General features: G+C 41.2%; 1 protein-coding gene across 5 annotated transcripts in view; it reads right to left on the reverse strand.

Annotated features, from left to right (window-relative positions):
• The window catches only part of LOC148021714 (ureide permease 1-like), an 84,356-nt gene that overhangs the window by 34,080 nt on the left and 24,617 nt on the right, over positions 1-25,659 (reverse strand). For all 5 annotated transcript variants that reach the window (XM_087697227.1, XM_087697230.1, XM_087697226.1 and 2 more), the window contains one exon: positions 8,159-8,318. In XM_087697227.1, coding sequence (XP_087553353.1) covers positions 8,159-8,318 — 160 coding nt within the window. The remainder of the gene's footprint in view (positions 1-8,158; positions 8,319-25,659) is intronic.

Below are 25,659 nucleotides of genomic sequence, written 5' to 3' on the forward strand. Positions count from 1 at the left end.
CTTACCTGGTGCTAGAAAACATCATCACAGCTCTTTGCATCCTTTTGTTGTTTGTATGGCCATCCAACAGAGCAGCACGCTGGGGTACCATACAATTTTTGTGAGTTTAAACCATGTTCTATAGCCATTCACTGCTTCTATTTAGTTGATTTGGAGAATAGTCTTTATTCTCTTGGCTATCAGTAGACAGCAGATTTTAATAATGGCTACCTCACATGGGACATTCTCCCAGCATGTCGTGGCTCCAGTGACGCATTGACAAGCCCTCCCTGTTGGTTGTGGAATGATTAGAAAATATCACTCCAAATGTTTCAAATCCTCTTTCCCCCCATGTCATAGATGTTTTCTCAAAGAAGAGTATTCATATATGAGGACATCTGTAAAGTAAGACTTCACCACTTGCCGATCTCATCTACGAATCAGCAGTTGCATAACAAAGAGAAGAAAAAAGTTTAGGATTTGCATGATTCAAGTCCAACCTTGGCATGACCCTTTTATGATTACTTGCATTAATCCTTAGCAAGTGCAGTGCATGCCTACCACATAACCCACTTACTTGCCTATATCCCCTGTGCACACACATCAATTGGTTGGACCTCATGCCTTAAATGGCCTGAGCCCTTGGTCATACATATTACTTGCGTATGCTATTAGTCATGCCCCATTGAACCCATCCATGCATACTATATAATACACACACGGTCACATCTCCTTAAAATGTAAAGATATTCCTAGTTCATCTAGAACAAACGTCTAAAATCGTCTAGGCTCATATGGAAGAGCTTGCTTGTCAAAGAGTTCCACTATCTCATCCATTAGATGAGAATGTTAACTTCACCAAGCTTTTTTCCTAAACTTACTTGCATGAAAAGTTGGATATATCTTACCTGCAGTAGGAAGTTGGAGTCTACCAACCATTTCACTTATCTTCTTGAGTATTGTGAATGGACCACAATACATAGGAGCAGCTCTCAACATTGTCCTCCTTTCATGGTTTCAAATTGCTTAGGCACCCTAAGAAACACTTGCTCTCCATCATCAACCACGAGATTTTCTCCATGCTTTGGCTCTATCTTGTACCTTCCTAATGTTGCTTTGTGCAAGTTTTAACATTTCATCCATCCCTTAAGATCTTGGTTTGCCTGAACCTTCTCCTTTGTAGTCCTATTACATAAGGAGCTCTAGGCTAAAATCCATACGTTAGTATACAAGGACTATATCCAACAGAAGAGTGCTTGAAATTACTCCTCAATGAGTTTGCCTTTTACTTACATATGCATGAAGCATATTTTTGAGGATTTACTTTTAAGCCTTTCAATTTGTGGATGATACACCATTTTCATGCTACACATTTAGTATCTAGCTATCTAAACACAACTCTCCAAAAGTGACTATTAAACGTTCTATCCCAATCAAAAACAAAATTTTTTGAATAGGCCACACATTGATATAGATTTTCTACAAACAATCTAGCCAATGTTGGAATTTTCTAAAATAGCATGAGGTTGGAATAAACCTAGCCATTTTGATCAACCTATCCACAACTACCCACACAAAGTTGTATCCCCTCTTTGTCCTTAGTAATCCAAAAATCCACAGAGAGGCTCTCTTATTTTCTCAAAGCAATTTCTAAAGGGTTGAGAAGACCTCCCAGCTTTGTTACTCAGTTTTGTTGACTTTTTTTAAGATAAGAAAGAATTTTCTAAATAGATCTCCTTGAGACAAAGTATCCAAAGGCAAAATACAAAGTACAAAGCAGCCCTAGATGGGACTTCCATACCCAAAAATCATATATAACAAAGGAAAGTCTATTACAAGACCTAAATGAATAATCAATCATGAGGTCTACAGTGCTAGACTATATATGGGGCTGGCAAAGCCATGACCACTCTTCAAGCTAGTGATAATCTCTCTCTGTTCCAATACAATAGCTCCTATCCCTTCAAGCTAGTGATAATCTCTCTCTGTTCCAATACAATAGCTCCTATCCCTTGTGAAGATATGCTAGGGTTTGCACAAAGAAGACACAAAATGTACAAACAAGACTAAACACAATAACTCAAACACAGTAGCGCAATAAATGCAAACCCTAAACACAAATCTCAAACATAGGTAGAGAGAGAAGAGAACTCTGAAGTGAATGAATCAATTATGTAAATGAATGAAAAAGTATATAGAATGCTCAAGGGCAAAGTAGTGAATAATGTCAGAGAGTGATGTCCACCAAAGACAAATCCCGACTACTATAATCACCACTTGGAGCTGAAAGAGTGCTGAATAATGAAGAGCAGCACGCTATCACCAAAATGCAGCTGTCCAAAGGCTGAAATATGGTAAATGCAGCAGCGTACCACCCAAACAGGCTGAGAACTAATCACTCAAGACAGAGAACTATCAGGCGACAACAAGAGGGGTGTAAGCTAATGTAGGTGGCCTACTGGACATCAAAAATGTAGGTACTACAATAGTTGCTTGGTGGGAGAGATGGCAGAAACCTATCACCTAAAATGTAAGTTGAACAAGTGCTATGATGATGCAGTAATGGCTCCCCTTCCTTAATGGAAAACTCCTAAAGCTCAAAGTTGGGATTGATACATCTAGTGCAATCTCGCACCACATAGTAATCAATAAGATGACTCTGACTCTCCGATGCAAGGAGAAAATGTTGGAACTGAGAGTCGAACTCAAGAAGCAACCTTTGCTATTTCACTTATCATGTTCCTTCGAAGTTCTAGTGTGAGCACTCCCTTATCTATAGGCACTTTTCACATTTTGGCTAGAGAAGGGTTTTTTACCGCTTGTAAACACCCATCAATAGGTGTAGTAATTAGTACCTTAGGGATTGTACTTTCATATCATTCTCACGTAGTGGATGTGACATTGTTGAGCCTCACGCTCAGCTATTCTTCTCCTTGCCAACTTTCACAAGCTTAGTACATTTAACAAGTTTGGACATTGTTCATATAATCCTCCTTCACATACACCTGGTTTATCAATGGTTGAAAACAGCAACACATGGTATTTTGACAGCACAACTTCTGAGCACATAACATCCTTTCATGAATTGTTTGTATCATATGTAGATGTACAAAAGAGGGGATCAATTGTACGCACAAATTGTAAGCAATTCTAGGCATTGGACAAATTCCCATTATTGCAATAGATGAGAAAACCATCATGCTTGAAAACTTAAAAGGTCTTGTATGTGCATTGGTGCCTCAGCCCCAAAGACATAAATTGCAAAACAAGATTGTCAAATGCATTTTTATTGGTTACAATCCAAAAACTTAAGGATGTCACTTGTATCAACCCTCCATGAACAAGATTTTTGTTAGTAGAGATGTGGTATTCGTTGAACATGCTGATCAGCCCTTCATAGACTGCAAAAATCAGCCCAAAGTGCATCCAATCTTGGTTAATTTTGACTACCTATTGAGAGTTTACAGCAACAAATGCATGCCGAATAGCAGCCTCATTTTCAGCCCATTGATCAAGGCATTGCTGATGCTGAAGTGGCCGATGAGAGGGCTGCTATTCAAGAAGCTAAAACAGTCCCTAGATGGCTGTTAGATACATTATGGGACAACCAACAATCCATTTCACTTTCTGATAGAACTAAAGCAGCCACTTGCCATGCACAAGGTAACTTGGTTGCATAGGCACTCATAGCTACTGCATGCAATGAAGAGCATCTCTTTTTACATGGTGCTTTAGAGGACGAGCATTGGATGGCAGCTGTGCAGTCAGAATTGGACTCTATTCATAAAAATGGCACATGGGAGTTATGTGACTTTCCTTATGGTAAGCATGCTATAGGCATAAAGTGGGTTTACAAATTAAAATACAGATCTAATGGTAGCATTGATCACTACAAGGCACATCTTGTTGCCAAAGGTTATGTCCAATAGCATGGGATTGACTATGATGAGATGCTTGCACCCACTTCACATATGACCACCATTCACAGTGTCATTGCTTTGTCTATCATTGAGATCGGCATGTGCATCAATTGGATGTGAAAACAGCTTTTCTAAACCGTGATCTTCATGAGGAGGTTTATGTCGCACAACCTCCTGGCATTGTTCGAAAAGGCTCAAAGAGCAAAGTGTGTCGGTTGCATAAGGCTCTCTATGATTTAAAACAGGCACCTAGGGCATTGTACGAAAAGATACATACCTATTTGATTACTCTTGGCTTCAATAATTCACACACTAAAAGCAAACTTTATGTCTCCAAAGATGGGGTTAACCTCTTGATTCTCATTCTTTATGTGGAAGTTATACTATTGGCTACACCTCATGAGAGACTGATTTCAGCCTTAAAGTTTGAATTGCAACATGATTTTGACGTGATGAATCTTGGCCATTTGCACTACTATCTTGGCATACAATTTACTGTTGTTGAGGGGGGCATTATTTAGCAATATTCTAAGTACATTGGGCAACTCCTTGAGCGTTTTCGAATGCAAGACTGCAAGCCTGTCTCTACTCCAATTATTAAGACAGGCCACATGTTTACATTTGAGAATGCAAGAGATAGATTTTATGCTTCTCTTTATCAACAAGCCGTTGGCTATCTATTGTATTTGTGTAATACGCAGCCAAATATTTAGATTGGGATTTCTCAGTCACACTTTATACACAACCTAGTATTACACATTGGCAAGCAATGAAACGTGTCTTTCCTTATCTCAAAGGCACTCAAACATTGGGCCTTTTTTAATCCTAAAGACACTTCTCTTTGCTTGCATGCATTCAAAGACAGTGATTGGGCTGGTTGTTTTGACACACAAGTGTCCACTGGTGGTAATTGTTTCATGCTTGATGATTCGTGTATTTCTTGGCTAAGCAAGAAGCAATCTACTATGGCTACATCTAGCTATGAGGCTGGGGCAACATTTACAACTACTTGGGAAATGTGTATGGCTCAAATGCCTCTCGATCGCTCTTAGTGTGGGAGAAGTCACCCACTCCTATATATACTGACAATCAGAGTGCCATGGCAATTTCAAGAAATCTAGTTCTTCATGCTCATACTAAGCATATTGAGGTGCATTATCATTATGTCAGGGAAAGACTCCATGCAAGGGAGATTGCCTTGGTTTATGTCCCTTCACATGACAACTTGGCAGATGTGTTTACAAAAGCTCTCTCTAGAGAAAAGTTTGAAGCCTTTCACAAGGCTCTAGACTTGATACCATCTTGGGATTGATCTGCCTATTCCCTATATACGCCCACATAAATCACTGAAGGAGGTTTATCGTGTTCCTCTGAAGTTCTGGTGTGAATGCTCCCTTATCCATAGGCACTTTTTACCTTCTAGATGGAGAAGGGTTTTCTCTCTATGTGAACATGTCAGTGGGTGTGATCCTAAGTACCTTAGGGATTGTACTATATCATTCTTAAGGATTGTACTACATCATTCTTACATAGTGGACGTGACATCCAGTGCTCTTCTCTCTTATTGTTTACTTATTTACTCTGTGTGTATGTGTGTGTATGTGTGTGTGCTATTAAATGCTAAAACACCTATATTAGCTCAACATTGGCTATGGCATTGCAAGCTCTCCATTGACAGATGTGATCAAGGTGAGCCAAGCAAGGGTTCAACATAGACTTTAGACCAATGACTAGGTCCCAAAGACCCTAAGATTCAAGCACTTGTTGCATAAAGTTAGGCCAAGTGGTGAAATTCAACTTGCTAAAACAAGTCTTATCCATGAAGGGATTCTTGGCCATAGCAATAGGAGTACGCTTGGGGATTAATTCTAGAGTGCCCACCATGCATGCGTGAAGTGTACACAATGGATCCAAAAGTGGAAATGGACTCACTAAGCATGGATATGGTTACTCCATGAGTAGCCCATGAAAAAGGGATAGGAACACATGGGACAAAGAATGGAAATCCCTGCATGGGAGTGACACACAAAGTATGTGACGACACACCATAAGCAAAGGATGGAAATCCCTACGTCTTAGAGATCAATGGAAGTGAGTGTTTGGGAAAAGTGAAGGGAATACCCATCACAACCTTCCCACGGTAAAAGGATATGCTCACTTGCAGGTATGTGGAAGGCACAGTGTTGAAGAATGGCATTCCACCTAACGATGTACCAAGGGCGCAAAGTGGCATTCACTTGAGGATAGGGGACATGGGGCATAGAGAAAGAGAAGAAACTAGAAGCAAAGATGGAAGATCCAATTCCTAGTGTGTTGGATGCAAAAGTGGTGCAATCCTACATCATTGAATGAAAAAAAAAATTCAAAAAATGAGGGTGGAATGAGAGGGAAGTGTGAAAGAGAAGTGTCGATTTCATGCTCTAAAGAAACAAAAGATACAGATTTAGATAGACCTACAAATGTATATCTACGTCTAGAGCCTCCTCGATTAAAATTGACATACAAAAAATTATCTGGATCCCCCACACCAAAAGGAGAAATAGGGATGGGTTTTTATTAATGCGACTCAAAGGGTTTACATAAACATACCATTGGGCGTAGCTGAGATGAAGAATATGGTTCACTAGTCGTCCTAAATGTCATATGTCCTCCTTGATCAAAAAGGTAGCCAACCTCACTAACCAATCCTAACGTAGTAGAAAGACTGGTAGGAGGAGAGGAATGTAGTTGGGACCATACTTGATACACATGAATTCTTCCAATTCCTCGTCTGTCATGAAGCTTGGAAAAGGAGAAGAAAGTGAAGGTGACAGTGAAGCATTGTCTTCCTCATTAAGTCCATATTGTCTCCTCAAGACCTCCAGTGATGGAGAAGCCTAAAAAGACACTTGCATCCCAAGGAGGAGGAGTCTAAGACATTGTGAATTGGTTACGTATCGTTTGTCTATCTCGCACAAAACCAAGCCTCCACAATACCATAGGTTACTCTTTAAAAGAGCACCAGCTCTAATACCATATGAATACATACTCGGGTTTACACAAACAAAGCATAGAATGTACGAACACGACTAAAATACAATAACTCAATAAACACAAACCCTAAACAAAAAACTTAAACACAGACAAAGAGAGAACAAAACTCTAAAGTAAATGAATCAATGTTGCAAACAAATGGAAGAGTGTACAAAATGCTCAATTCTAGAGCAATGAATGATGTCAGAGAGTGGCATCCACCAAAGACAAATCCCAACTGATGTAATCCCCAATCGAAGCTGAGACTTGAGAGAGTGTTGAATAATGAAGGGTAGCATGCTATCACCAAAATGCAGCAGCCTGAAGGTTGAAATCTGGTAAACGTAACAGCGTACCACCCAAACAAGCTGAGAACTGATCATCCAAGGCAAAGAACTATCAGCAACAACAGGAGAGGTGTGTGCTGAGAGATGGTAGAAACATGTCACCTAACACCAGTCACCCAACACCAAATGCTGAAAATGCAAGCTGAACAGGTGCTATGATGACACAGTAGATGGAGACATCTAGACAACAGGACGATGGTTAGAAACAAGTTGCCTAGGGCTGGATGGTGATGGGATGCAGTTGATAATGGCTAGACAGCAAATGGTAGGTGGCTGATGGCTGAAATCTGCACAGTAGAGTAAGAAACCTGCACAAAAGAATGGACTAAATGGTGGGTAGCCTGTCTATTTATGGATGCAGACAGAACCTCCCAAATTAGGGTTTTGCTTATGGGACAAAACTCTCTAGGACCACCCACCGTCTAATGGAACTTTTGCTCATATACATGTTTTGGGGCTGTTCTAAAGAGCTAATCAGTTTTTAATGCATTTTTAGCTCAACATCCCATGCTCAAGATTTGCTGAATCCATGTTGTTTGGATGTGCTGGTATGATAATTTCAGGAGCAATTGCAGCTGCTGGTTGCTGTTTATTTAGGGTTTGATCATGCATGCAAGGTTTTTAAGATAGCTCCCTAGATGACTCTAGAGCAAGTCTATAGTATCTCTGTCTCCAGAGGCTCCAAAGCTTGTGCAAAAATCACTGTCTGGAAAAGGGCTATTCACCACCCTTGTCATATGATCTAACCACCCAAGAAGGTGCCATGCATTTATAAGGAAACCCTAGTTTGAAACAGAATTTGAAGGATTAGTGGTAAGGAACATAAAAATATAGATTTGAAATGTCCACTTGTTAAATGCTTTTGCCTTTCTATTATTAGGAGATTTTCAGAATACTCACCCAATTTGTAAAGAATACCCTAGTTTAATATTAATATCTGTGGCATTGGATGCATGGCAAAAAGATCCCAGCACAACTGCAATCAAAAAGCATGCAACGCCAGGGAATAGGAGATCTGCTTGATTCAACCCACGATCCAAAAAATAATTGACAGTTGTCCCTGAAAACATATTGAAACACAGCTCAAAGAATATTTAAACAAAATACCTATCAAATATAAAACAGTCTAGTAATTAAAATTCCTTACAAATACTAAAGTTGAGAATTCATTTGAGCCTTCCACATGACAGTTGTCACTACCAAAATGTTCTACATAAATATCATCCACTTAAAACATTGACTCTGTGAGCATCATGATTTTCTCAAAAGTTAGCATCCTTCAGGAAAATGAAGTCCAAAGACAACAATCTATGAGCAGGTCAATTCAAGAGGCAATCTATTCATAATATTGCAACCACTATCTAGCTCCACAAAACAAAAACAAAAAAAAAACAAAGTCATCTCACACTCTTGAGATGCAAACGCCTATATAAAAATGGTCCTTGTCTAACTAGTTCAACGTATATCTGATGATATATTTACTACAACCACCTTCCACCTATTTATCCCTTTTCATTGACCTACCCTCGATACCACTGGCTGAAAATCACATTGTATTAGCATAATCAAGGCATGAGTTTCATCTAATAAAGCAATGTTTTGTCCTTATCTCTCGTCTCAATATTGTCCATTGACATGTTTTATGATTAAGTGAAAACATTTGCATCTAATCCACTATACTTCACCTAATCTGCTATGCATCCCATTGCATGACTCCATCTGACGGAAGCTATCTTGCTAGAGCATAGTTCCACTGCCAAGGCTCCGATTGAGATTGTTCAGGGTGGTAAGAAGGTTTTTGCGAATTCTCCATACAAAGGATAAAATCTTTGAGGCAAATAACTATGTTGAGAGTATAGCGTGTACAAGAAAGCAAAGCAAGCTCATCAAAAGTTACCAAAAAGCGAACCAGCCTTTGCTGAATCAAAGGGCAATGAACTTTAACTCACAAGCACATGCTATTGAAAAAAGAAATTCAGCAATGAAAAAAGAGATCAAACAGTGGATCTAGAATGCTCCTACTTTTGAACAGAAAGAAAGCCCCAAAGATGGCAGCCCTTGCGGTATTTCTTCATCATACTCATCACTACTAAATTGCCTACAACTATTACTACTCAAAAAGTCCTACTCACTAGCTTCCACAACTCAGCCCTCAATAGGCCAATCTAGCAAAATTACTCATGGATCTAATATGCTCAAGTACCTATCTCCAATTACTCTCACTAGCCAAGACCATGAACACTAGATCTGAGGAAAACTACTATGATTGCATAGAGGTGCGAGAAGACCAATCTCCCAACATTAGATCTCACCAAGAAAACCATATCTGACAAAATATGTCTAAGAGAAACTCTCCAAAATGCCTCATACCACACCAAATAAGAATAAAACAGCTCCCAGACCACTCACTCAGTCCCAAAACAGCATCCCTCAACATGGCACACCATCCCGACACTCAGATCAGCACCTTGCTTTGGACAGCTTCACCACATGTAAAACTCATGGGGCCCCTAGGCTAGAGATCCATCTGGTCTCTGGAGTATCCTAGCACCCTATCTAGAGTGCCTAGAACATGTAGTGTGGAAAAAAACATTATTTACCTTGTCCCTTGCCCATGTCCAAGAGGAAGCCCTTGCATGGTACTTGTATTTCGATATGGCCTCTTTCATGGCATCTCCATGCTTTGGGCCACCCAACTACAAGCTGCTTGGCTAGCTCTCCTCCTTGCTCTTAAATGCTACCAATGAAGCTTGTTCTTGGCTGAAAATGCCCTCCGATGGCTGGCACCTGCTGTCAACAGCCCTTTCCTGTCTCTCTCAGCCTCCACAAGCCTTCGAATGGCTGAAATGACCCTCAGCTAACCCCAACAATCCTCTCCCACTCCCAACCTTGCATGGGAAGGTTTGCCACTTGGCAACCTTGTAATTGTATTTTCAAGCATTAATTAATTAGATTTCAGAATTTAATATTTGAAAATTAATTAATTACTCCTTTGTCCCTACCTAAGAACTAGCTAGTGCCCATTCACATTTAATGTGCTAAACCCCATGGTACATTTAATTGCACCTAAATAAATTGCCTTGGACTAGTATTAATTCATTAATTAATGTCTAGTCCGCCAATGTCACCACTAGACACTAGGTACCCACAAGTACCTATCCAACATGACTTTACACAACTTTTGCTAATGTCACCCACTACTCACTTGTGGTACTTCGACCGTCACCGTGACTTAGCTATCTTGCATTTCACATGTGCACCAATTATTAATAATGACAAAGCTAAGCATTACAAATGCCGGTCTCCGAGACCAACCTCCCCCTTGAAATCCCCACAATCGTCCCTAATTGCAATGCAATGTGACAAAAGCAAAGAAATACTAAACTGGAAAAAGCATAGGCATTATAGTCGAAGAATATCAGCTATTGTTTGTTCAACTATGCTACTACTAAACACATGCTGATGTTCCCAACTAATTGAACTAAGTCATTACTGAACAAAAGTCAACCTTAACTGCGGTCATAAGGACATGGGATGCATCCATTAACTCTAAATCAAAAGTGTTGTCACCAAAAATCATAGTAAAAGCATAAATTAAGCATGAACCATGGCTGAACTATCAATGATGTTATATAACACTATTGTTCAAGAAAACTCAACTAAAATCTATTAGTAAATTGACGATCATCCATTGAAAACCAGCAACTAATAATCAATCTTTGATGATGATAATCTGATGCAAATGTACAATTTCAAAGCTGGAGTAAAAGCCATACCCATCTGCATACCAACTGGAGTGACTCATACAATTAATAGTGACCTCATGGCAGAATATACTATCAGCAAACAACACCTTGGATGCATACCAGATACATCCACAATCCACTACATACAGAGTGTCCATCACTAGGAGTGAAATTGCTACCTCTCCCTTGAGCATTAGGGCAGTGTTCTAACCTCTCACTCTAATGAACCTAAAAAAGATCCATCTAAAGTCAACTCTAGCTGAAATATCTCTAGGTAAAGCTACAACAATTGAGAGTGGTCTATCTAGTCACCCTCTTCCATCCATTTGGCATCCATCACTGAGTAGTTCTGAAAATTCACGAAGTACCTCCTAGAAACTTTATCTCTAATCTTCATTTCCTTATGTGCCAAAATCTTTTCGGGTACCAAAATCTCATCCAACTCAACCTCTAAACTGAAATTCGGCAAACACATCCTCCAACACATCACCATGAAAAGCCCACAACAAGCTCACATGAAAAGCATTATATATCCACCAACGTGGAGGCAATTTCAGCCTATACTCCACATCTCTAATCTTTTCCAAAACTTGAAACTTCCCGTAATAACTCTATTCAACTTTCGACACAAATACTCTTTCCCTTACACCCATTTCAACCTGGCCTTTTCAAAACACAGCAATACCCAATTATCCTCTACAAACTCTAATGCATATCTATGGCAATTCAGCTGTTCTTTTTGGCACCTCTTGTGACCTCTAAAGTGCTTGTTTCACCTTTTGATAGGTAGCATCCGTGCTTTCCACATACCTATCAACCTCAAAAATCTTGTCCTTTGTATATAAGATTGGTGGAACATTATCTCCACCCTCAACAATCTCAAAAGAATTCTTGCTAGAGTGGAACTATGGACTATGTTATTGCATGCAAACTCAACCAAGGGTAAAAATTGTTCCCACTCTGCCCTATGGTCTAAAACATAGCACCTCAAAAGATCGAAGATTATAGAATTTTCTTCCTCGGACTGACCAACTTTTTCTAGATGGAAGGAGAAAAAAATTTCACTATGATACCTACATTCTCAAACAGCCCCTTCCAAAGCAAACTAGTCATCCACGGATCTCGATAACTCACGACCGACTCGAGCATGCCATGATACTTAAAGACATGCTTCATAAACAACCATGCCATATGATCAGCCTTGATCTTCTTCCTTACAGAAATAAAATGGGCTTGCTTATTGAACCTACATGCGATGCTGTACATGCCGTCTAAATGAGTTGTGACATGCTGGCCACAATGGTCTTTATGCAAAAATCCTTGATTTCCTCGGTCAGCCCATAATAATACTTCTCAATTTTCTCCAAAAGGGGACAGCACAATCAAAAGTGACCAGCAACAATGTCTCCCAAACTTCTTATTGTATTGCTCAAATTCTTGCATTGTGATGCATCCATCTTATTTCAAGCACACCTAATATCGACTTCAAAGGTACTCATCAACCAATTAGAAACAAACAATCGCTTAAATTGTACCCACATTGACAGTGCTCTACCTTGCATCAGGAGCATGGACCACCATTGTAATACATTCCCTTTCAAAAATATGGCTACCTTTCAAATCTTAGAGGATTCAACAAAGTTACCTCTGAAGTATACCACATCAAACTGTTGAATGAAAGTCAACACTTTCAATCTATCTTGCACACTGCTAAAGGTCTCAAACTTCACCCCTTTTTTACCCTCATTGTAGTCCTTTGGTAGCCCCTTTGGTGTCAAATTGTCACAAACCAGTGGCTGCAAAAAGAGTACATTTGCCATATCTATATTATGACCAGCACCATATGAAGCATTTGCATGACCAACATTCATTCCTTGAGCCCCATCCACACCAAGGGGTGTAGATGCATTACATGCATGCCACATTGTGCCTCAGGCAACATGCAAACATTGCTGTACACACCGTTTTGCATTCCACTACCATACCTAAATACGTTGGGTTTTGCATTCCATCCATTGGTTATTGCATACCATATGGATTCATACCATGCATCCCAATATGCAGTCCTTGACCAACTGCAACCACTATATGGAAAATAGTTCCACCACCAAAGTATCCTGGATAACCCATATTAGAATGCATGCCTCGCTGTCCAAAAAAAAATCTAATGGATTGGCACTACCAAAATGGCCTTGCATTTGCATGTCTTGCCCACAGCCCCACTAATATGAGTTTACTATGTTCATCACCAACATTTGGTGCATCTTGAGGCTGCGGTGGATCTTATTTGGGAGATTCTTGTTGGGTTTTCACTTACACCTACGCTCACATAGGAGTGTCAGTGATCAATAAGACACTAGGGCACTTTTTACTCTCGGTACAAGAGGTTTTTTCCTCCCAGACTTAGTCTTGTTTCGTATGTGCTTATGTCACACACTTATGGGCACTTATGGTGTTCGGGTGTAGACACCCCCTAGAACCCTAAGGTTTAAGGGTTGTACCTTGTACTTTCACCTTACACTCTTTTAGTCTATTGCATTGGGTGTCGTGTTTCACTCTCACTCTGTCTACTGTACTCTGAGCTGAGCTTCGATCCTCTCTCCATCTCACATTTGGTATCAGAGTTGAATTCAGCTCAGTTCAGCTCTACTCAGCCTTTGGGAGTTTTTGCTCAGTCTAGCTCTACCCCCGTCGCCACTGCCCCCCAGGTTCACCACAGCAACGCCTTGTCCAGCCAACAACTCTTGCCAACTGCACCACCCAACGCCTCCTCCAGCTTGTCTGCAGCAAAAACATTGCACCCAGCGCCCCCTATGAGACAGCGACCTGCATCCTGTACCAGCGCCAGCGCCAACTGCGCCTGACTGCCATCTGTAACCAGCGCAGCCCGCCTGTGCCTGAGCTGCCTGCCTGTGGCCAGCGCCGCCCCTGCAGCCTCAATGCCTAGACCACCAATCGGCCACCATCCGCCACTTGCTAAGGCCGCCCATTGCCAGCACGACTGGTTTCTGTGCAAAGTACAAATTTTTTCAAGTAAAAATTACTTTGTTATTCCTTATTCATCTCTGGAAAAAGGGGCTTCTGCCCGAACAGGCACAGAACCTCTGGATATGTGTCTAGGATACGGTTGATGCAAACTTCTTGTGAAATTTATCAAAAATTTTGGGGCTTTTAAGGTTTTGCAGACATTGGCACATGTATTGCAGTCTCAGTCAGTGATAGACTGTTTTGGACAATTTAGGGGCAAGAAATTTTGGGGTATTTATTCATATAGTGTTACTGAACACTGAATGCACCTTGGACTGCGAGCATTACAGACAATTTTGACAGAGTGTACCTCAATGTACTAATTGCAGCAAGCCATTTGATGTAATTTCTGGAAAATTTGAGATTTCCAGGTTAGTCCAGCTTGGACATTGCTCTTTTGATTCTCTTGGTTTTGATTATCATGGCAAATCAGGGAGGAAATGTATTTACCTATGTATCCAAGGAGGACAGATTGGATGGTAACAATTATTCACTTTGGTCCTTCATGATGAAGAACGTGCTTGTTGCGAAAAATCCTTGGGACTACATCAATGGAGAAGAAGTTAGGCCCGGAGTTGTGGCTCCTGCTACTCCTCCTCCAGGAGGACGTGGACAACAGGCACCTCAACCTGTTCAGCCTACTCCACTTCAACCACTTCCCCAAAGATCAGCAGCTCAAAAAGCATGGGATACACGGGATGCACAGGCTTTGTCACTGATTGCATTGGCAGTTCAACGGTCCATCATCCCTCACATTCATTTTGCAGCTTCTTCACAAGAAGGTTGGGTAGCTTTGGAGCAGATGTTATTGGTAAGAATGAGACTCGCATCTCTTTCTTAAAGAAAGAGCTAGAGACATTGAAAATGGATGATTCTATGCAGGATCACTTGAATAAAATTAAGGACTTGCATGAGCAACTCATGAACGTTGATAAGTACTATTCAGATGCACCGCTGATATCTACTACATTGAACTCATTACCTCCTTCGCACTTGGCTTTCCACACTGCCCTAAACCTCACAATGAGGATAGCCCCACAGCCTATTTTCTTTCTTCAATTAGTTAGTTTGCTTCTAGAGAAGGAGCAAACAAGAAGAAATAGTGGTGCCATTGGCTGATCTGAATAATCAGCAAAGTGCTGAAGCTGAAATTCAATAAGAGCTTATGCACAATCAGGAGGCAAGACAAATGCCTAGATGGTACTTACAGACTATGAAAGATAGTCATCTAGATGCACCCATGGCTGGTCGTACTAAAAGGCAAGCTCATATGCATGATACTGCACATACCATGGAGTTTGTTATGGCAGCAAGCACACTTATGATAAGGAGCCTGAATGTTTTGAGGATGCACAATAAAGTGTGCATTGGATGGCAACAATGCAAGCTGAATTGGATTCTATCACTAAGAATCAAACATGGGATTTAGTGTCTTTGCCCTTTGGAAAGAAACCCATTGGAACAAAATGGGTCTACAAGCTGAAACGGAATGCAAATGAATCCATGGACAAATACAAGGCAAGGCTTGTAGCTAAAGGCTATACACAGAAGAAAGGCATTGACTATGAGGAGACATTTGCTCGTACCTCCTAAATGACGACCATCAAGTCTATGGTTGCTTTGGTTGCCCATTATGGATGGACTGTGCATCAGCTGCATATTAAAACTGCATTTTTACATGGGGAACTTCATGAGGAAGTATATGTACAACAGCCCATTGGTTTTGCAGCTAAGGGATCCGAACACTTGATTTGCAAGCTGAAAAAGACTTTATATGGTTTGAAACAATCTCCTAGAGCTTGGTATGCAAAGATAGATGCCTTTTTGCTCAGCCAAGGATTTATAAAAAGCTCATCTAAGTCTACTTTTTATGTATGTAAAGAGGGGGAATCCATGCTGATCATTTGTCTATATGTTGATGATCTTTTGCTTATCAGGATACATGCTGATCAGATTTCAGCATTCAAACAAAATTTGCAGCAAACTTTTGAAATGTCTGACTTGGGGTCTTTGCATTATTACTTGGGCATTCAGTTCCAGACATGATGCTAGAGGTATTGGTTTATCACTGTCAAGACACATTGGTAATGAATGCGTATGGATTAGACCTCTGGATGTATCTATTACGAAGCCTGCTCCTTTGTTCACTGACAGTCAAAGTGCCATTGCAGTGGCACGGAACCCAGTGTTTCATGCACGCACGAAACACATTGAGATGCATTATCACTTTGTCAGAGAGAGGCTACATGCAAGTGATATCAACCTTGTCTGTTGTCCTACCACCAGTAATGTGGCAAACATCTTCACCAAAGCTCTTCCTCGTGACAAATTTGAAGCATTTCGCAATGCTTTAAATTTGATCTCATTTGGTGGCGGATGATCCTTGTACTCTTGATCACTCTTCACTCCAGGGGGGTTTGTTGGGTTTTCACTTACACCTATGCTCACATAGGAGTGTCGGTGATCTGTAGGACACTTGGGCACTTTTTACTCTCGGTACGAGAGGTTTGTCCCCAAGACTTATTGTCTTATTTCGTATGTGCTTCTGTCACACACTTAAGGGCACTTATCATGTTCGGGTGTGAACACCCCCTACAACCCTAAGGTTTAAGGGTTGTACTTTGTACTTTCAACTTACACTCTTTTAGTCTATTGCATTGGGTGTCGTGCTTCACTCTCACACTGTCTACTGCACTCTGAGCTAAGCTTCGATCCTCTCTCCATCTCACACTTGTTGCTGTTCGGAAGCTCTAGAGAATGACACCTTATTCTTGCCCTTGCTGTCCTTCTTGGAGGAGTTGAAAAAGAATGTGAATTCAAGATCCTTGGCTGATTGGGCAAAGATTTTAGCTATTATCCTCAACCAAGCCTTAAACTGGTCATTATATTCTTCATCTCCTCGCTCGTCATCAGCATTTTGTGACCTAGGGACCCATTTCTTGCTCTAGACCCACATTCCCTCCTTGTTGCCCTTGTTGCATGCCACATTTCCCCTATTGCTTTGTGTACCTTTAGACTGTGAGACATCATCATGACTTGAACCATTGTATGATGGCATGCTCACTGTAATGCACTTAGCTTATGACAATTTCAGCAAGAATGCAAATTCTCTCGCTTGCACACAAGTGACTCACACCCACCTACACAAGGGAGATGATGAATCTGAAAATGAAAACTTCACCACTTAATCTTGGACAGTCTAATACCAAATTGACCTAGATTTAATTGCCAACTCCAAGGGCACATTTAATGTGTAGGGCCTAGAGCCATTGGCAATTATGCACCACAACTTCTGTCAAAGTCCATCATTAGTTAGAAGCAAGGGTACAAGCCATTGTTGATTGATGCCAATTTTATGTGGCACCCAAGCTATCGTCCCATGAGGAACCCAAGTCATGTTGTGGCGTGAGCAAATTAGTTACCAAGTGTCATTAAAAGACTTGCCGCTTCACTTATCTTGCCTCCACTCCTACCTGCCACCATCTTGTCTTCCACCCTGCTCCTACATAAGAGGCTTGTTCATTGCATGTCAATTGCCCCTGTTACAGGCCACCGCCCAACAATTGCCCTCTTGTTTGCCACCCTGCTCCTACATAAGAGGCTTGTTCATTGCATGTCAATTGCCCCTGCTACATGCCACCACCCAACAATTGCCCTCTAGCCCCACCATTCTTTCCCTTTGCCTCTCTTGCCTCTAGCCACTCATTCACCCCTCGCACCTCGAGCTTGATAGCACTTGCCCTATTCTCCCTGCATAGCCGGTTGCCCAGCTACCCAGACATTGCCTCTCTTGCCTTGCCTACTGCTCCAACTCTACTTGGCCTCTTTGTCCCTAACCTCATACTTGATTACCCCCACCCTCTTTTCCCTACTTGTCTGCTTGTGTAGACATCACACACTAGCTCCTCCTTGCTTGCTTAGGCATCTTCCTCTAGCTCTTATATTTCCTACTCATCTACTTGACACGCCACAACCTCCATTCCCGGCTTTCTTGCCCCCCTAGCATGTTTTTCTACCTACCTCCTTGTACTATCAATGGCTCCTACTTCCCCCATTTTAGCAGCATTTTTATATGTGATGGTCTCTCCTTGTTCCTTTTCACCTCTTCCCTCCTCACAATAGACGGCACAAGACCAACAAAGCATAGAAAATTCAGTAACATAGGAACCCACACAGCTCCAAGGAGGAGAAAACTTAATTCGTGAGGTAGTAGCCAGTCCCTCTTCTACCTCTAGGGACTCCAATGCAGCCTCGAGAATTCCCATGGCAGATACTATTCCACTTACTAGGTTCGAACTAGATGTAGAGCTCAATACTAGAGACAAAGTAGTGGTCTTGAAGGTGTCATTTTTGGTATGCCCAAGTTGGTGATAGACAACCAACACACCTATTGAAAGATAGGACACGTAGATGTCACCCAGACATCCCTTGAAAGTAGCCCTGCTAGGGAAGAGGTGTCTTAGGGTAAGCTTTAATAGATTGGGGAGTAGGATGAGGCAGTTCTTGCCATGAGTACATTGGACTCATGAGATAGTAGCTAGTCCCTCTTCTACCTTTGGTTACTCCAATGCAGCCTCAAGGATTCCCATGGCAAATACTATTCCACTTATTAGGTTCGAATTGGATGTAGAGCTCAATACTAGAGACAAAGTGGTGGCCTTGGAGGCATCATGTTTTATGGGGCCTGGTTGGTGATAGAAAACCAACACACCTATTGAAAGATAGGATACATGTAGCTCTCACCTAGACATCCCTTGAAAGTAACCTTGGTAGGGAAGAGGCTTCTTAGGGTAAGCTTTGATAGATTAGAATAGGATGAGGCCGTTGCTTGCCACTAGTGCACTGGATCTTTGGACAACAGTGGCCTTCTTGGACATGTGGATTTAGGGCAAGGATAATTCCATGCTCAAGGATGGAACAACTATCATATTGCCTTGGCCTTGATGAGTACTTCCTATCCAGTTGGGGAGGGGCACTCTCAACATCCACTTGTTAGGGTTATTGTCCCTAGTTCTTCATGAAATTATCTTCCTCAAGCCATGTGGAGCTTCGAGCCTCTTTGTACATAGGGGATTCATGCTACAAATGGTATACTAGGTTGCCCTCCCAAGGTAGTATTTTGCCTGTAGGATAGTGGGCCCCCTTGCAACAAATTGCCCAAGGATGTGGTAATGTATACGCATTGCTGGGTTGGCCCAAGCATTGTTCAAGTTGAGAGGGGAGGGCCTTGTAAGAGGAGTGTGAGAGTGTGGGAGAGGAGGCATGTTGCTAGATGGAGGAGGAGATAGAGACAAAGGCAAGAAGAGAGATTGGGACGAGTGCACTAGGTTGAGAGAGCTTAGAGAGTTGTTAGGGACTCTAGGTTTACCTCTTATAGGGATGTAGCAATAGTTGTGTGATCGATATCAATGCTAGCAAAGAGAGTTTTGCCTAAACCCCCCTCTAGGTTTACCTCTTATAGGGATGTAGCAATAGTTTTATGATCGATATTAGTGTAGCAAACAGAGCTGTGCCTAAAACCCCCCTCTCCTAGGCCATTAGTGACTAAAGGCCAATTTTCTCAAACATTGACAATAGTGACTACATGAGGGTGGCTGTCAGCCCACTTTTGGTGCCCTCGATAGTGCTTGATATGTCAACCTCACTAGTGTGCAATGGTCTCCATTTTGTTTTTGTTTTTGTTTTTTGAGCCGGGTGCCTAAACAGACTCAAAGGCGGAACCCTGTGCCACTAGCTTATGATTTTGCTACTTCCTTCAGAACCCAGGTCCTTGGAAGACTCCTCCCAATGAGTGGAGCGTGGGTAGGCACCTAGCACCCCGGTGCAAGGGTCCAGGTAGTGCTCAACTCTCACTAGCTAAAACCACCGATCCCGGCGGGTTCCCTCAAAGGGATGCCATACCCCAAGGTTGGGCGTCGGCTCAAAGGTGGTGTCCCGTCGTACTCAATTGGTACGAGTACAAGCTTGCGCACAAGATCGCAAAGGGAGGATATCGTCATCTCCCTACCCGCGAAGGGTAGGGATCACGAATATAATGCTCCCAAGTACCTCAGCATCGCCTCGCCAAGGAATGCTGCTACGAGGCGATGCCCCGGGACCACATTTCTCGAGTGCGAACGAGTACTCACCCAGTTGGGCAAACACACCCCGCCGATCTCCCCACCTAGTGCATTGAAAAGCTATTTCTAGGGAGAAGTTTCACTTATTGGCTCTTGTTATGGACACCTTAGAGGTTTATGCAAGGGTTTGTATTTGTGTGGACAAGCATTGGTTATGTGCGATTCAAGACTAGGGCATCCTAGTCTCAAGGAGGGCCCTATGGAATTCAATGAGGGTTGATGAGATGCTCATTGGATTATTGGTCATCTATGCCCCTAATGGCAAGTGGGAGATGTCACGGGATGTAATCTTTTTGGAACAATTAAGTTGTACAAATGTGAATCTCAGTTAAATTGTGGGCATGATGACGCACAAATTGTAGTTTGGGCAAGTGATAGATAAACTAGCTTATTACGCATTCTCTATTTAGTAAATTTATGTCAATAAACTAATGACTCACTTTTCTTTAAGTCTTGATGATGATCTAGCATGGCCATGAGACCATTTAGAGACTAATATTCCTAGTGCATCACTTAATAGGGTGATCACAGCACTGTAACGGGGATATCTAGTATAAGCAGTACAAGTTATGAAGGGAAAAGAAAGTGTCTACCAAGTGTAAAAGTATACACAAGAACCAAGGAGTTACACACAAATGAAGATGGATTGAGCTCTAAGAAGAGGAAGCGCATTAGCATTGTGTATATGTATTTATGTGTGCAACAGGGGACGCCTGGGAACGTTTACTTGTGTGTAATGAGCATTGCATTCACTTAGAGTCATCCTCTCCCTTACAAGTCAAGGTTTAAGATCTTTTCTCTCTTAATGAATTAAAGAGATAAGTAATTATTTCACTAAGAAAGACGAGAGAGGTAATTCTCTCACTAAGAAAGACGAGAGACGTGATCCTCTGGAAGTGGAGAGAAGTGATTTTCCCTTTCTAAGGTCTAAGATGACACAAGCTTTTGTGTGGAAGTTAATCTTAAGGTTGAGGCCCAAGGCAATCTAATGAACTCTCCTTATCTATGGCTCAAGGTGGTTGCATGGACCATAAGTTAAGAATAGAGTTTAAAAAGCTACTTTTCTTAAAATAGACATGGTGAATCCATTTTTAAAATATCTCGCGATAGAAAGTTGATCTCTAAAAATGGCCCGCGAGGGTTATCAGAAAAGGCAAGATCTACAACTTTTGTGTTGGACGTTTTTCCATCCGAGCAATGCACAGAGAGATATTCCAAAATTGGTGCTGTAGAGTAGATCTTGAAACAACCACATCTTGCATGACGATCAACCTTTCCAATCTTGGCACCCAAGTCTCTCTCTAAGAAGAGAAGTTCTTGGAGCCTATAAAAAGGAGGCTCTCCTTGGGTATGGAGGAGGTAAAGGAAGCATCACTTTGCATGGATGCAAGAGGAGGAGAGAAGGCGGTTCAAGTCTCACAAAGTGCTCCGGAAGCTCTATCGAAATCAAGTTCCAAGAGGAGATCCCTACACATATTGTGTAGGAGAGAAGGTGCAAGTGATGCGGAAGCTCTGCTGAAATCAAGCTCCAAGAGGAGATCCCTACACATATTGTGTATAAGAGGAGAGACTCAAGAAGGATCAAAAGATGCCAACTTCCAAGTTGTGCAAGTGTTAGCCGGCTGTATACCTTGCAAGGAACCGTAATCTTGTTCCCAAGATCTACAAGTTAAGAACTGGTTTATGCGTAATGGAGGAGCTTGCTCCTTGTCAATAATATAACTCCACAAGGGGGGCGGACCCATCTTCCAATCCCTAGTGTGTTGTCAATCTCTCTCTCTCTCGCTCTCTCTCTCTTTCTCTCCACATCTTTCTTTTCTCTCATCTGTTCTCTATCTGCGCTAGCATAATATTCACCATATATCTTTTAAGTATATAAGAAGGTCGAGCGTGTATCTCGGATCTTATGGCAGTGGTATCAAAGCAGATCTCTTTACTTTTCTCAAAGTAAAGGCGATCCTTGCAAGAAGAAGGTAAAGATGACAATTGATGAAGTGCCTACAAGTGAGCAATTACAAGCTTAATTGGTAGAGTATCATAGCTTGTTGGAGATTCCCAAAGTACGTCAATTGATTGACAGCTTAAGAGCAAGGGAAGAAGCTACTTATGAAGGACTGGATTCTCCAAAAGATGGTGATACTGGAGAAAACACCATTGTACCAATTTATGGTAAAGGTACAAAGCATCCAATTGCTGAGAAGCTTCCTTGAAGAAAGAAAGACTTTCGGGTCAAGAAGAGTAAAAAGACCTCACCTCGAGTAAGGCGGATAAGGAGAAAGCCATCTCCCTCAGCAACCAGCTACTCCCCTGATTACTCAAGTTCCTCCTCCTCATCATCATCTTCTAGTTCCTACTCTCTTGGTTCTAAATCTCATGCAATCTGCAAATGGACAAAGAGAGACCATAAAAGGAGCAAGCTTAAGAAGACTAAGACTTTCAAGTCTGAGGATAAGGACATAAAGTTTGATTCTTGCTCCAGTAAAAGAGATCCTGCTAAGGCGTTAGCCTTTGTCAGCAATTTGAAGTTGCTTTTTCTTATGGTAATTTCTCAGAAAAGTCCAAGCTCAGGTATAGAGACATGCACTTGAAAGACACCGCTAGCAATTGGTGGTTGACTCTCATTTTGGAGGAAAGGAAACCTACAACTTGGAAAAAATTCAAGAAGTTTTATGCTCAGTTCCTGCCTCCTAATTTTGAGAATGATGTTAAGGAGTAGAATTGGCTAGGCCAGAAAGAGCATGAGAAGGTCACTAGTTATGTGGACAAGTTTTGGTCTACTCTTCTCAAGGTTTACTCCTTTCATGGAGATCAGCGATGAAGAGAAGAAAATGAAGTTTGAAGCTGGCCTACTCCCTCATTTACACAGAACCATGAAGGTGTATCCACATGAAACCTTATCTCGCATGATGGAGTTTGCCATCATAGCTAAAAGTTTGCATACATCTAGTACATTTCAAAAGTTGGAGATTAGTTTTTATATAGCTAGACAAGCGCACCCCTATGATCAACCAAGAGACAGGACTAATCAAAGAAGACCTACCTCTACCCATGACCAATATTCAAAGTCAGAGGGTAACAAAAAGAAGCGTAAGTATCTCTCATCCTCTGAGATACAAAAGTACAAAGAGGAAGGAAGGTGAAGTTAGGACATATGAAGCCTAATTGTCCTCACAAAAGGAAGAAAGCAAATGTAATTAAAGACCCTCCTCCGCCATCCTCAAATTCTATTCCGGATGTGCAAGCTAACACTCATTCAAATGAGAAGAAGAGACAACTCTTAAAGGATTGGGGGATACTCAACAATCAATGAGTTTTGATACTCTTTGATCCAAGGTCCACAGATCATTTTGTATCAGTAAATACTACTAAAAGGCTACAAATTCCACCGGATCGATTGGGAACACCAATTAGATCAGATTCGGCATTTGAAGGACTTACAACCAATTCTACTCCTATCCAAGGGAAGTTGAATCTTAGAATTGGGGATTACCGCGACCAATAATCTTTTCTACTTGCACCCATTGGTAACTGTGATGTTATCTTAGGTATGCCTTGGCATTACAAGATTAGACCTCTTCCCGATTTTGTTAAGAAGACCCTTGCATTTCAATTCAAGGGTCAGAACATAGTATGCATTGCTAATGCTGAAGATTGGCATGTGCCAATGGTTAGTCATGTTAGCATTTCTAAAGAAATGAAAAAAGCTATTTCTGCGTACATGATTTTTATGAGAGAGTCAAAAGAAGCTAATCATTCAAGGGCACTTAATGCCTCTAATGAACACACAATACCAACTAATGCTTCCAAGTCTCAGACTTTAAAAAAACCCCTCTCTTTAATTGATCAAGCCAAACATAATTTTGTTAAATAATATGAAGATTCTTTTGGTGATTCACTCCCAGGAGAGTTACCTCTTAAGCGCCCAAAAGATCACACAATTGATCTTATCCTAGGTAGTTCACTACCTAACCAATAGCCTTACCGAGTAAGTGCAAGTCAGCAAGAGGAGATCCTAAAACAAGTAAACGAACTATTGGAAAAAGAATTAGTTCAACCTTGCTCTTCTCCATATGCTCTCCAGTCTTACTTGTTCAAAAGAAATGTAATTTTTTCCATATGTGCATAGACTATAGATCTTTAAACAATATCACAATCAAGAATCATTTTTCTATCCCAAGTATAGATGATATCTTGGATAAGTTACAAGGGGCTAGTATCTTTAGTCGCATTGATCTCAAGAGCAGCTATCACCAGATACGAATAGCACCTGAAGATGTTCATAAGACAACTTTTCATACAACGTTTGGACTATACAAGTTCTTAGTCATGCCATTTGGTTTGACTAATGCACCCGCCACATTCAATCAAATAATGGAGAGAATTTTCAAATCTCACTCAAAGTTCACAGTGTCTTCTTTGATGACATTCTAATATTTTCACGGTCTGAAGAAGAGCATAGAAAACATCTATCTATTGTTTTTCAAGAGCTTCGCAAGCATAGACTACAAGTCAATGCTAAGAAGAGTGAATTTTTCCTTTCGGAAATTCATTACTTGGGCCATATTGTTTCTCACAATCTGGTGAGAATGGATCCTGAGAAGATTCGAGCCATTGTTGAATGGCCTACACCTACTTCTGTACATGAAGTTAGAACTTTCTTGGGCCTATGTTCATACTACACAAGATACGAGGTTTTGCGTATGTTGCATCTCCTCTACATGACCTTACTAAGAAGCGAATGCCTTTTTACTAGGGATCAAGGCAACTACAAGCCTTTGAAATAATTAAGTTTCTTGTGACTCAAGAACCAGTTCTCAAAGTTCCGGATCTTCAAAAGCCTTTTGAAGTTCACTGCGATACTTCTAGGGATTGCATTGAAGCTGTGCTTAACCAAGAGCATCATGCAATAGCATTTGAGAGCCGACACCTCAAGAATCATGAGCTACATACTCCAGTATATGAGAAAGAGCTTATAACGGTGGTATATGCTCTTCAAGTATGGAAACACTATTTACTTGGTGCAGATTTTGTTATTAAAACAAATCACCAAAGTCTAAGATACTTCCTCACTCAGAAGAAGCTCTCAAAGAAATAGATGCGTTGGGCAAATTTCTTATCTATGTTTCACTTTCAAATCCTTCACACATCTAGAACTAAGAATGTGGTAGTAGATGCTCTATCACAGCGACCTCAAGTAAATGCAATCACAACTATTTGCCATAACGAGTTCATAGATTTACCCAAAATGTATGCAACTGATTCCAACTTCTCAACCATATAAGATCAGCTTAACTCAGGTCAATCAATTACACCTTACTCGATTCGAGATGGTTATTTGTATCATCATTAAGAAATTTATGTAGCATTACCATTGCAACACAAGGTAATGGATGAAGCACATGCATCTCCATATGCTAGACATAGGGGTATTCTACCCACTACTCAAGCATTTGAAAAATATTTCTTTTGGCCCACTCTTAGAGCTGACATTGAAAGATATGTCCGCGAG

Source organism: Lygodium microphyllum, chromosome 17 (genome assembly GCF_053477565.2).
Source record: "Lygodium microphyllum isolate KBCC chromosome 17, Lygodium_microphyllum_v1.1.10, whole genome shotgun sequence".
NCBI lineage: Eukaryota > Viridiplantae > Streptophyta > Polypodiopsida > Schizaeales > Lygodiaceae > Lygodium > Lygodium microphyllum.